A 13,961-nucleotide genomic window follows, 5' to 3' on the forward strand; every position below is an offset into this window, starting at 1 on the left:
GTCTCGGAAAGTCTAATTTTAGATGGGACGGTAGTTGAATCAAACATCCTCCCAAGTGGAGGGTCGGACCATTGGCCGATCTCACTAGCCGTTGAGATACAGGGCACCCCCAGAAACAAACCCTTCAGGTTTGAAAAGTTCTGGATAGAACACCCAACCTTCCTAACAATGGTGGAAAAATGGTGGTCAGAGCCCTTAGATGAGGAAGGATCCAAAATGTATATTCTTCAAAAAAAATTAAAAAACATCAAAATGAAATTGAAGGATTGGAACAAAAAAGTTTTCGGAAATATATTTCAGGAGAAGGCCATCATCGAGAATAAGCTGGAACAGATTCACAAGGATGGTGTGGTAGGACGCAGAGATGAGGAAACCAGTAAACAAGAAAGCGAGCTAACTCAACAATGGCACAACAGATGCAAGCAGGAAGAATCTTTGTGGAAGCAGAAATCTAGAATCCTTTGGTTGAAAGAAGGGGAGCAAAATACCAAGTTCTTCCACAGATCAGCCATGGACTACAGGAGTGCCAACAAAATCCTGGAACTAAAAAACAGTGAGGGTGATATCCTCAGAAACCACAATGAAATTTCAGCCTCCCTTACAGACCACTTCAGCCTCATAGCGCAAGAACCAGGTATTAACAGAGAGGAAGCCATTAAGGAAATCACCAATGTTATACCTAGAATAATCACAGAAGATCAGAACTGGGCCCTAAGAAGAACAATCACTATGGAAGAAGTCGAGGAGGCAGTCAGAAGCATGCCCAATGATAAAGCTCCGGGTCCGGATGGTTTTACCATTAACTTTTACAAAGCCTGCTGGAACATTGTTAAGCAAGACATATGGGAGATCGTGGAAGACTCAAGACGCTCCAAAACTATCCTAAAATCTCTAAACTCTACCTTCATCGCTCTTGTTCCCAAAGTGGAGGAGGCTAATACTCCGGAAAAATTCAGACCCATAGCACTCTGTAATGTCGTCTATAAAATCATTTCAAAAGTCATAGCTAACAGGCTGAAGGCAATCCTCCCTGGCATCATTTCGCAAGAATAGTCTGGCTATGTAGAGGGCAGGCAAATTTTGGATAATATCTTGCTTGCTCAGGAGATGATTCACTCCCTCCATTCGCGAAAAGAAGCCGGAATGCTTATGCAGTTAGATTTATCCAAAGCTTATGACAAGGTAAGCTGGTCTTATTTGGAAGCAGTGTTAGAGGCTTTTGGTTTCAGCAGACAATGGATCAAATGGATTCTAGCCCTCATCAAATCACCCAGATACTCCATCCTGGTGAATGGCGCACCCTCTGCTCCCTTCTGCCCTACCAGAGGCATCAGACAGGGAGACCCCTTGTCCCCTTTCCTGTTTGTCATTCTTATGGAGGGCCTAAGCAGATTAATTGCCAGGAAAAAAGCAGAAGGTCAAATTAGAGGCCTGCAACCAATCAGAGCCTGTCCAGCCACAACGCATCAACAGTTTGTGGACGACACTATGTTACATGGTTCCCCAACAGTAAAAGAAGCCTTAGCCTATAGAGACATCCTCAATCTTTTCAGCAAAGCCTCGGGCATGGAGATTAATTTCTCCAAATCCACCATATTCTTCTTCAACACGCATCAAGCTATCCAATCTCATCTTTCTAGACTTCTGGGGTTTAAAATTGGTTCCTTACCATCAAGATACCTTGGGGCCCCCCTGACTCTCAAACCGTGGCAAAAGGTCCATTGGGAGAAAGTCCTAGCCAGCATGGAAAGGAAGTGTAAACATTGGACCAACAGAGCTCTGAATTTTGCAGGTAGATTAATTCTAACAAAAGTGGTTTTGCAGGCCATCCCTCAATATATGCTATCTATTCTTCCTGCTCCGAAAGGAATCTTAAATCAAATAAGAATCATCCAGCGCTCCTTCTTATGGAGTGGAAACAGCGAGAAGAAAAAATGGTCTCTGGTAGCCTGGCAGAAACTGTGTAAACCTAAGGTCAGGGGGGGTCTGAATTTGGTTGATCCCTCAACAGTAAACAAAATCTGCGGAGCCAAAATATGGTGGAAGTGGATCTCAGAAACAAGCCTACCTTGGGCCATACATTGGAAGGAGAAGTACATGCCGAATAGCAACAATCTAGACCTAGTAAGAATGCAGGACACCCCCAACGGATCACCGATATGGAATCATGCTCAAGACAATAGAAGCATTGTCCAAGACTATAGCTTCTGGGAGATACGAAATGGCACCCAGGCACTCTTCTGGGAGGATGCCTGGCAGCAGTCTCCAAAACTGGACTCCCCTCAACTCTTACCCCTGAAGCAAAACCATCAAAATGAGGGCAGATTCAAAGTGAATCAATACTGGCTCCCTAACAGTGAAGACCCGGACTGGAGGGAGTGGATGGTTTTCAACTCTACCCACAATGAAAATACTCAGGAAACCATTCAAGATCTAAATCAACAAATCTTAAAAAGGAAAATTCGAGTTGCTGCTGAAAATGACAAGCTCAGATGGGGTCCGAAAGGCAACGGGGAGTTTTCCCTGAAAGAAGCCAGGAGCATCATAGAGGGGGAAGAATAGCCTGATATAATGCCCTGGGCCAATAAAGTTTGGGATAGCCTTCAATGGCCGAAGATCAGAACTTTTCTTTGGCTACTTATGCAGAAGAGAACTCTAATGTGGGAGAACCTGATGAAAAAAGGGTTCAGGGGACCCTCCAGATGTCCTATGTGTACAAAGGAGGAGGAAACAATGAATCATCTTTTTAACTCATGTGAATGGGCTTCCCAGCTTTGGCACTGGATGGAAAACATTCTTGGAGCTTCTGATCGGAACAGGGATTCCATTCAGGAGACTATTACCAACTGGAGGAAAAACTACTCTAGAATTAGAAGAGTGGAAAGTATCTGGAAATCTGCCCCAGGCTTTATTGTTTGGACAATATGGAAAGAGCGAAATCGGAGAATTTTCAAAGAGGAAGTCAGAAAAATAGAATTTGCTAAATATTCTATAACAATCAACATCAAACAGCTCATACAGGCAAAATGTAAGGTAGAAGCGGATGAAAAACCCACGATTCAGGACTTACGCATCTTAAAGGTGTTTCAATTGGAGGCGTCCAGCAATCAACCAACTGGGGGAAATTCTTCTCAACCTTCATCGCAAATCCTCAGATGGCAGTGCCCTCCAGAGGGCGGCCTGAAATTGAATTTTGACGGGGCTTCGCGGGGCAACCCAGGCACAGCAGGCATCGGAGGTGCCATTCGCAATCAGGCTGGGGAAATCATCCATATTTATTGCAGGGCTCTGGGTGAAAGCACGAACAATGAAGCAGAGTTTGCTGCGCTTGAGCAGGGTTTAAAAATTCTAAGGACCATCCGGCGAGGGAATGTAATAGTCGAGGGGGATTCACTCTTGGCCATCATGGCGGCTAAACGCCTACAGGCAGGCACAAGCATCAGCAAGGCCACCAAACATTGGAGGCTAGCCAAAGCCACGGAGAGCATAGCGGAGCTAATTACAGGGATGAGAGGCATAGTATTCCAGACCGTAAGGAGAAAGGCGAATGGATTGGCTGATTTTTTGGCAAACTATGGTGCTGACAACCCGAACAATATTATGGACAGGTGTTGGCAGGAGGTCGCTTGCCCAATCATCAAGGCAACATGCGCCCAGTTGGCGGAAAAAGACTTACTCCAGGCCAGCCAATCCTAATGGGTGCCAGCATTAGGCTTCGGTACCGGAATTTTGAGGAAACCGGTAATAGGTGTAAGAACAAACCAGACAACGGAATGAAAGGACGTCTCAAGTGGTGGAGATCCTGGCGGCGGCAGGCAGATCAGAAAAGCGATCATTACAGATCGAGAAACAGAATTTACAGCATCAGCAAGATTACGATCAATACACTTGGAGGGGATCCGTATAGCAAGGCTTCAATTACATTTATGGCAATTCTGAATGAGGAGGGGTGGATCGAGGCTCCGCAGAGGAAGGCCAGGCATGCAGGCATACGGGGCAACTCAAACACAACTATCCACCATCGCTACCGTTGGAACGTACAAAACAGATGGCACAATGTCAGTCGGATTGGATGCAGCCACTGTCATTCCAATTCGACCTGCCTCGGCTCCGTTTGTGCGATCTTCAATCATACTTATGGTCATAGTACTCCCACCTCCAACGACATTAATACCATCCTCATGAGAATTCACAAGAGAAATCGCTATAAAGCAGCGGGCAGTCGCCCTGTCTTCCCCACAGTCTTTTATGTTAGTGTCGAGCACGAGACCGTGAACGGGAATTGCTTAAGCTGGGAGGAGCACGAAGCGTTAGTCATGGATGCGGAAGGAAGCCGTTGTGCTGCTGCAAATCGGGACCTTCAGGAGGCGAAGGGAGGTTATGAAACCCGGACAGCAGCCAAGATCAAACGGAAAATCGCTGAACTGGAAGCAAAAGCCAAGCAGGAGGAGGAAGGGCGAACGGAGGAGGAAATTGCAGAGGAGGTGGATTGGCTGAAGGACCCGGGAACCCCCTCGAAAAGGGCAACTCAGTTTGTCAGAACAAAGGCGGAGAGCTGGCGCACCAAGACTCTCATCGCCAAGGCTCTGGAGTCGATTGAAAAGGAGAAGCAGCATATTGTGACTGAGGTGAACCTCACGGAGGCTCAAATGGCTAAAATTATTGACTACAACAGCTCGATGGATGGCCGTATCACCACTGTGTATGAGGCGATTCAGACACTCAATAGGAAGCTGACTCTGCTCATTAGGATTCTGAGAGACACTGTCAACTCAGCTCCCCTGACCCCACAGCCGGCCACAACTGAGGAGCATGAACCCGAGTCCCTTGCAGCCATGCAAGCGAAGGTGGACCGTCATGTTTGGGAGATAGGGCTGGACACCATCAGCCAAATAGGCAAATATATCTAGGGCAGTACCTTTGTTGCTCTCTTCGGCTTTCTCTCTGTTTCGGCTTTAGTCTTTCTGTGTTGCTGTCTTATACTGTAATGTGTCGGTAGTAACGGTTTTAAGAATTTTGCTCAGTTCGGGCCACCCTGCGCGGTGTGCTTTCTGAAGTTTCTTTTGTCTGAACTCTTGAGCAGGTGATTAGCTTTGGATTTTTGTACATCCCTGCTTTCGATCTGCTTCTGCAGATTTTTTGTACTATACTCTGTTTTATAATATAAACTTCTGACTTACACAAAAAAAAAAGAGATAAAAATGGTTTTCCTTTTATCCTCCTCTGCAATGTGAACTTAGTGATATCCAAAAAATCCATTCGTGAAAGAATATGCTTCTTGACCTGCAACATTATCTAATACTTCATCAGTAAAAGGAGTTAGAAATGGATCACGAACACAAGCATTGTTAAGACTCTAATAATCTACACAAACCTAGATATCATCTGAATATTTCTTATCTTGGATGGCAATGGGACTAATCCATTTAGCTTCATCAACTGGAAATATAAGTCCTGCAACCAACATTTTGTCAATTTATCTTTTAAATTTTTCTTTGATTCACAGATTTAGATGATATGGCTGGTGCTTAATTGGACTAGCATCTGGTTTGAGAACAATATTTATTTCCTTGAGATCGCCCTTTATACGTTTATTCTTTGAAATTAATGCAGGAAATAGATCCTCATATTCTTTCAGCAAGTCAAAGATTTCCTTAGTAGTTTGTTCATCCCAATACTCACTAATAAAAGCTAAATTTGTCTTTTCTTCGGTTCCAATATTATTCTTATGCATCTTCAAAGGTTTTAGATGTGGAGCATCTTTTATAGGATCATCTGTAATACTCCTCTCGCCTTCAGATTACTTCAAGGATAAATGCCTTAGCTCCTCCAAATCATCTTCTTTAGGTTCTCTATTAAATTTACCACAAGTGATAACTTCCTCAAATCCTAATTCATGTAGACTCTTGCAACCTATAATGCTTTTGAATTCAGTAATTGGCTTTCCAATAGGGAATAATGCCATTTTGAATTCTCTCATGGATTCAACTATATGTGCATCCTTATATGAGAAGGAGAAATCACTACAAAGTTGAACTATCATCGCATCCCAATTAGACATTTATCTCTTCATTTATTCTTTTAAATACTAGGTTTATGGAAATGTTCCCAATGTATGAAAAATTATGCATTCACAAATCAACAAGAAACCCAACATTTGTTCAAATAGCATTAAAGATATGGACATCATTTTGAGGGCTAGTATAACCCTCATATACATGGATTGCATCTGAGAATTTTTTAGGAAAAACAAATAGGGATAGCATAGCAGACTTAACAAATTCCTAATTATGGAATTGGTTGCAATGCGCTCCCCACCATCTCACTAGGGTTGTTTGAAAAGAAGCATCCATTAAGGGAATTCTCCAATTTTCTTCAATGTGTAACTTAAACTTCTTTAATAAAATCATCAACTAAACCAATACCATTAAAAGTAGGGAAGTTCCTTACCTCTTTTCCAATCCATCTAGCACAACGAATAGTTGGACAACATCTAGAGTTTATCTCATGATCTCGTTGTTGCTAGTCATCCAACACAATGTCTAAACCAACTTTGGTATGTTGAAAACTCCTCCAACTGAGAGAACCATCTGTCATAGGATTAATGTAATATTCCCTCTACCTTGCAGTTAAATGATACAATTGGTCCAAAAAATTAGACTCCTCTACATCATCAACCAGCTCCATAAATATTTGACCTTCACATCGATATAGTGGTTGAATAACTTTGACTCCATCCACTTCGAAATTCATCGTTTTTCGTTTGAGGTCGATATTGGCATAGTTTTCAAATGCCTAGTCTATTACCATTAGAGATGGATAATGGTATTTATTTTCCATGCTATCAATGACTTTGAATATTGCATACGTCTTCACTCTGACAATATTAACTTCTACATCCTCCATGCAGCCAATAGGGAGAATGCAATATTGGTTGGAAATACACAAATAAATAGGAGAGAATACCAGTCTAGGCTTACCCAATCCTTCATATAAGGTTTTCCACGGCAATATATTTACATTATATACCAATTCTAACACAATAACTTTAATTTGGTAACCAGCAATATATGCATAAAAGAAAAACTCCCTTCCAGTTCTATGCTTGTTGTGACAGATACATCTAGAATGTCATTCTGGTAAGTTGGAATAAATGGGTCATTTTGAGAACCCTTCATCCTTTACAATGTTTCTAAATTTATTACACAATCTTCCATATAGTTTCTCATCATTCATAAAATGTAGAAATAGCTTGAACCATTCCATAATGGGATGAGATACCTCTTATAGAGGTTGAGGACTCCTCATCTGGCTCTTTTTTTGTTGTTCTTCCTAGGGACTATAAGAGGAAATTAGTTGTTTGAAGATATCATTAGCGTCCTTATAATATTATTTGTGTTGAAGAGGATCATATGATTTCTTTGACAATGCTTCTTTTATAATGATTGGATAATAAGGTGTCCCCTTTTCAGCTTTAGTGGGATTTCCTCCTCTAATAACAATATGATGTTGGGCTACTATATTGTGTTGGCCCCCCTTGGTTTTGAATTACTCAGGTTGGCTCCCCTAGGTTTGTTGTTCTCTTCCCATTAAGAAATTAGCTCTAGAAAGGCTTTAGTATGAGTATTTACTTGGAAATGAGAACACCAGGGCCTCCTTGGTAATGGGTAGCATCAAGAAACATGACCTTCTTGATCACAATTATAACAAAAAATTGGACCTCTCCCTATAGATCTTCCTCCCTTAAGCCATCTCCTCCTCATCGTCAAGGATCTTTATTGACCCAAAATGCAGTATGATTTAGATGATCAACTAGAGCATACAAAGCTTTACACTGGTTGTTATGGTGAGCTGGAGACCCACAAAAATAAAAAAAACATATTATTCATAACAATGGAATACTTTTTCAACACAAGACAAAGTCAAGGAGCATCGAAATAAGTGCACCATATTTAATAATATTTATTAGCAAGACATACCTTGCTAGTTAGGAAATGTGTGGTACTAGGTATACCCTTGATATGGAACACTTGTAAAAAATTTCATGACTCCTCCAGAGGGTCCTTGCTATGGCGGAGGTGGTATGATGGGTACAACAGAAGGTTCCACACTCTACGACCTTGGGAATTTTGTAGAATGATTCCCTTAAAAATGAAATGTGGTACACCTAACTTATAGATGATATGGTCTTGCAACATTTATATCCTTCAATATTTTAGTTAGACCAATAATCTGATGTTGTAGAACAATGATAACAGAGTCATTAGAGGTAAAGGTTGATTTATAATCATGAGAGTACCCAACCATTTTTATTTTTATTTTTGTATCCTACTTTAATGCATCTTGTATAGTGTCAATCTTAGTTGTATTATAGGAACCTTGGTTAGAGGTAATAATGCTTTAACGAACCAATCATTTTGATGATGTGGATGAATAGGGTAGGTCAATTTCCCAATTGCATATTTAATATGTTGCATTCATTCCTATGTAGTTTCTCCCTCTTACTATTTGATATCCCATGACTCGGCTAAACCTTGTTGCTCAGTTTGAGGAAGCTTATGCTCCTTAATAAATTCTTGTTTAACTATATCCAAGTTTAGATTTTGATTTACTGTTGACCATTTGATGAATCACTAAAGCACTATACCCCGCAAAGTTTTTTGCCATTCGATCACCTTAGAGGCATATGGGGTTTGTCTAGATCTCCAGATGGATTTGCATAGGTACCAATGTTGTTCTGCATCTTCGTCTCCTTGACCTAAAGACTAAAGATACCAAGTAAATGATTCCGTCACAATCCTAGGCATTGATGATTTACTAGGTGAAACTAAAATAAATCCTCGTGAACCAGGTTGCAAAAAAGGTGTAGAATGCATTTGAGATCTACCACCAAAACTAATAGAACTACCAAAACTACAAGTTTTGTAAAATTTATGGACTTTATAAAATTTCAATGTTTTAACTAAATTTGAAATAAAATTAATTGGATTTCGATAAATTACCAGGGGGAGGTTAGGGAGAGAGCTAACCATACTGTTGTCTTGCTACTACTTGCGGGGAAATAATCATCTTCATGAAATAACCTCATCATGAATAAATGCATCTCTTCATCCATGTGAGTGTTTTGATCAATCATTGTGATCATTTTTCTTGGCATTTCTAGTGTTTGGATCCCTTATGACTACTAGTGGGCTCCATTATCTCTATTCTTCTCTCATATCCCATCTCTTCTAGATCCTCCTATTTCTCTAGAATTTGATCCCTCGCCCATTTCAATTTCTTGAAACTACGGGTTTCCCATTCCTCCTATCCACAACTTTGGACTACTCAATGCTTCCCCTATCCATTGTAACTTTATTTCCCTTCTCCTAATCTCACGCAACTTCTGCTCCCTCCACTCATCAACTATCGATGCTCTCTTAAAATGCCCTAAAATCGTGTGCCTTCCACAACTCTTCTAGATCCATTGCAACTTCCTCTCATATTCCAAAACTAGCATGCATCTCTCCAATAACCCTACCCCTATTATAAGGGTTTTACGCTGCCATATTATTTTCTTAGAACAACTATAATTGTTCTTCCACCATAAAAACCTTAATCCAAAATGGAATTTCTTTTAGAAAACTACCTCGCAAACCGTACTTAAAAAAACCACTTCAAATTTAAACAAGTGAAGCTGCGACGCAGTGAGTCCCTGCGTGAAGTTGAGATCTGTTGCTGGTTCTCTAGTCGCTGTTCGATCCAGACCCATACCTGAAAGCTAGAAAGCCAGCCAGCTACATAGCTTCTATGATTGCCTTCACATAACTTGAGTAGACGACAGCTGGAAGTCCCTTTTGGTTAATATAGCCGATACTTCGTTCTCATCGATTGGGATTGACTGTCTTCTTTACTTCGACAGATGTGGTCAGACCCAGCTTGTTTATCTACGACTGCCATATTCTGTGAAACTCGAGTGAGAATTCCACATAATGATTGTAGATAGAGAACAATATGCTATATTTGTCACGAGATAAATCCACGGGCGCTCCTTCCCTATGTGTAATAAAGTGTAAGAATTTTAATGGAACCATTATAAGAAAGAAAGGGGAATTTAAAAAAAAACAAAGTTTCCGATTCCAATATCTGCCTAGCGTGTTAGCAAAAACTCTGAGCACCCAATTTAATGCCCATATGGCAAGAAGGATAAAACCAGACTTCACCGAGTGAATTGGTCATAGCCATATGTGGGTCGATTCCATACAACCCTAAACCACTATATGGAGTGTATGTGCATACAAAAATTATGACTTGTTATATTAAAAGAAAAAAATAGAAGGGATGATGTGAAAACCCTCTTTATACATGTGCTCATGCTGAATCATAGTTCAAGCCACATCGATTTCAGGATATTGCCTCTGTGATCGTCGGAAGAAAATCCCAAATTCAAACCCGAACCCTCAATCCATCGCGGGAGTCTATTTCCTTTCCATGTTCCACCATACGACTAATAAACTAGTTCATAACCTAGAAGACACCAAGGAAAAGTTAAAATTGAGAAAAAGAGGAACTAAATGAAACAAGAAATCTAATTGTGCACAAAATGAAATACCAACTTATACATGTGCGAGCCGTTCCTCTTTCCCTTGTAGACAACGAGTGCTATGATAGAAAATCTATAGGTGTCTTGGGCGGCAAAATGGCAAGTGCGAATTAAAGCACATGTAGAGATGCTTTCAAACCCCACGGCTACACTATGTGGAACCCAAAAAAGTGGAAAAAAGGTCCAATGAACGGAGAGAGACCAGGGAAAACGGTTAGTGTTTGTTCCAATCAAACGATAACCCTTGGATTAAACCAAATTGATCTCCACTATTGAACAACACTTGCACGACCATTCGGGAATCACCCTATGTAATCATATGCCAACAATAAAACTCTAGAAAAATCCCTTTTATCCGACGTGAGTGATGTTTTTAAGAACTCAAGCGAGAAACAGACTAGGAACCAAATCAAAGGTGTATGTGGCACGTTCGAATGACTCATTAAAACTCCACGCGTGAAGCCCTTTCAGAAGTAGCTCTCCACGCGTGAAGCCACTCTCCACCCGTCAAATGCTCATGCAAAGAACCCATTTCCGTGCTAAGAGTTGGCTGATAACCCACGCCGGAAGGCATTCTGCCTAATAGGGCGGATACCTCTGATCATGGTTTGCGTTTTCGGTGCAATTGTACAGTGTTTTCTTCAAGCTTTTATTCAAGCACAGGCTCCAGAACCAAGCGCAAGTGGTTGATCATGATGCTGGGCAAGGGGTTACATCGAGGTCTGGATCAGGCAACGTGCCTGCAAATGCTGCATTCGTCGATGGGATTGCGACCAAGGACATACACATAGATGCCCTCACAAATCTGTCGATCAGGATTTTTCTTCCAGAGTCATCTTTGTTACCTGAACAGGTATCTAAACAGTCCCTGACTGGTCTGAAAGATGCAGGGGTGGGTTCTCATAGATCTCAGGATTTGCCTTGCTCGTTGCTGAACTAGAAAAATTCAGCTGATGGATCACCATTGCAATAGCGAAGGCAAGCTCTTGTCCACAAACATGGATGGAAAAGTCATTACCTGCAAAGGTATGGTATGGTTTGGTTTGTGTTTTCAGCTTTTCTTTCTGTAAATAGTATTGCAGCTCTGTTTGATCAAAGATAACACAATCATCATTATCTGTCCCTTGGCTCCGGCCTTCTTCATCACCAAAGCGATTTTTTTCTGCACAGAAGAATGTTTTGGATTAGGAATTTTGATAAGTAATGCTTTCAGGTTGAATTTAGAGCAGTACCTAGAGTAGCCTCCGATTCTGATGTCCCTCTATATATATCTGAACAGATAAATCAGATAGTACATTCCTATAGGCTCAGTTTCATTAATTTTGATGTCTTTTAATTCTTCTGAACCAAACAAAAAATATAAAGAGAGGAGAATCCACTTTATATATTACGTAGTATACATTGAGAATGCGAGGATTCATTTTACGAAAATCAGTGTTTAGATAAAGACTCGAGTGGAAACAAATCGATGGTGTTCACATAGAACTAACTTGAACAAAATCCAGTCTATTTGATGTTTTGTCCATGTCTTGGTCAAGGTCCTCCAAAATTCTTTCCTGCAGGCAAAGGCAGATTTGTGGTACGCATCAGTCGACATGATTCACTTCTTTAACATCTTTTAAGAAATGTTGATCTAAAATCAACAGGAATTGATAGGCAAACACTGATGAACTCGATCACTTGAATGCATTAGATCATAGTACTAGCAGTTTAATAACCAAAGGAACAAATATGCCCAAGAAAATTCACCTGTCCCATGAGCTCCTCATGTATTGTGAGACCAACACTGCCAAGTCTCTCAACACTCGCACTAAGCGCATCTAACTCTTGATCTTGTTCTCTGGTCACCAGGCAAAGCAAGTTAACAGGCTACCAGATCAATGCTATTCAAGAAAAAGGCTGACAGGTGTAAATTCTTGGAAGAGAAAAACAAATTTTGAAAAAGGCTCTTTAGTAGAGGTGTCCGACAAGTGTAAATTCTTAGAAAGGAAAAACAATCACATAGGTAGCATTTCAATGCGTTGTGGAAGGATCTCAGTAAAAGGTGAGGCCGAGGAAATCGCGGTCTCGCCCAGAACGAGGTCCCGGCACAAGCATGGGAAGAGATCGAATCCTTATTCCACCAGCGGTCTTGACAAATTCCAGAGCGTCAATGCCGAGCTCTATGCCAAAAGAAAATATATTGTGAATACGACCGACGTTCCCGAGGACATGGTGAAGTTCGTGTCTTCCAAGAAGGGATGGGTTCCAGTTGTGATTGGAGCCAGAGATCAGGGAACTGAGAAGAAAAACAATGGCGAGGATGCTTCTGGGGTTTTGACCCTGGGGCCTCCAGAGCTCAATAATGGCGAAACGGGCTGGGAATCGAGGGGTTTTGACCCTGGGGCCTCCAGAGCTCAATAATGGCGAAACGGGCTGGGAATCGAGGAGAAAAGATGAGGGGAGTGGTATTAATGGTGAATCTGAGAAGAGGGTTGTTACTGTGAGTGCGCCCACCAGCCTTGTGAGAGCTCATGGTGACCCAACTGACCTCTGGGTTACAGCTTCTCTGCTACCTGAAAATCTCGAAAACATTGATCCTGGGCACAAGCAGAATCATCACCCCCACCATCATCGTCACTCTGAACCTAAAATGCTCAGAAGGTTTGTGTCCATGGAAAACTGTCATGGGACTCCAGTAATGGGATCTAGGCTGTGTGCAGTGAACAAAAGCTTGGAAGGTGCGAGAAAAAGCAACTACCCAGTAGTTTGCCCAGTGGCCATTGAACCTATCCAGCTAAATCATGTAAGTAATTAACTGGAGCTCAGAAATTCAAATTCAAGTTAATAGTATATTCAAATTCAACCAAAAATTAATAGAGAAATTCATAACATTTTAACAATATATGTGGCTTGAATTCAGCGACGGCTTCAGAGAATTTCCAGCGATGGACAAGCGATGGCCATTGAACCTGTCCAGATTGGCCATTGAACCTGTCCAGCTAAATGATGTAAGTAATTAACTCGAGCTCAAAAATTCAAATTCAAGTAGCGACGGCTTCAGAGAATTTCCAGCGATGGACAAGCGATGGCCATTGAACCTGTCCAGATTGGCCATTGAACCTGTCCAGCTAAATGATGTAAGTAATTAACTCGAGCTCTTCAAGCAAAAATTCAAATTAAATACTTGGATAAAAAAATAGAGAATTTCATAACATTTTAACAATATATGTGGCTTGAATTCAGCGACGGCTTCAGAGAATTTCCAGCGACGGCTTCAGAAGCACAACCAGCACAGTGGGAAGAAGCACAACCAGCACAGTGGGAAGAAGACAGCGACCGCGAGTTTCCAGTGCTGCTAGTCCTCTAATAAGATTTGGAATAACATTACACCTGGTTA

General features: G+C 41.3%; 1 protein-coding gene across 1 annotated transcript; it reads right to left on the reverse strand.

Moving 5' to 3' along the window:
- Nucleotides 1-11,542: 11,542 nt before the first annotated feature.
- Nucleotides 11,543-12,465, reverse strand: LOC149259292 (syntaxin-61-like). The gene is made up of 3 exons (XM_089375352.1): nucleotides 12,332-12,465; nucleotides 12,073-12,138; nucleotides 11,543-11,744 (listed from the first exon to the last, which is right to left on the reverse strand). Exons 1-3 carry the CDS (start codon nucleotides 12,338-12,340, stop codon nucleotides 11,634-11,636), a joined length of 186 nt encoding a protein of 61 aa, XP_089231478.1. The 5' UTR covers nucleotides 12,341-12,465; the 3' UTR covers nucleotides 11,543-11,633.
- Nucleotides 12,466-13,961: the final 1,496 nt, after the last annotated feature.

This window comes from Pinus tabuliformis, chromosome 6 (assembly GCF_031772625.1).
Source record: "Pinus tabuliformis cultivar Carrire ecotype Pingquan chromosome 6, CPIR1, whole genome shotgun sequence".
NCBI lineage: Eukaryota > Viridiplantae > Streptophyta > Pinopsida > Pinales > Pinaceae > Pinus > Pinus tabuliformis.

Coding starts and splice junctions, on each gene's coding strand:
- LOC149259292 (XM_089375352.1), bottom strand. Junction 11,745..12,072: donor ATAGACTGGATTTTGTTCAA/GTTAGTTCTATG, acceptor TCTTCTGTGCAG/AAAAAAATCGCTTTGGTGAT.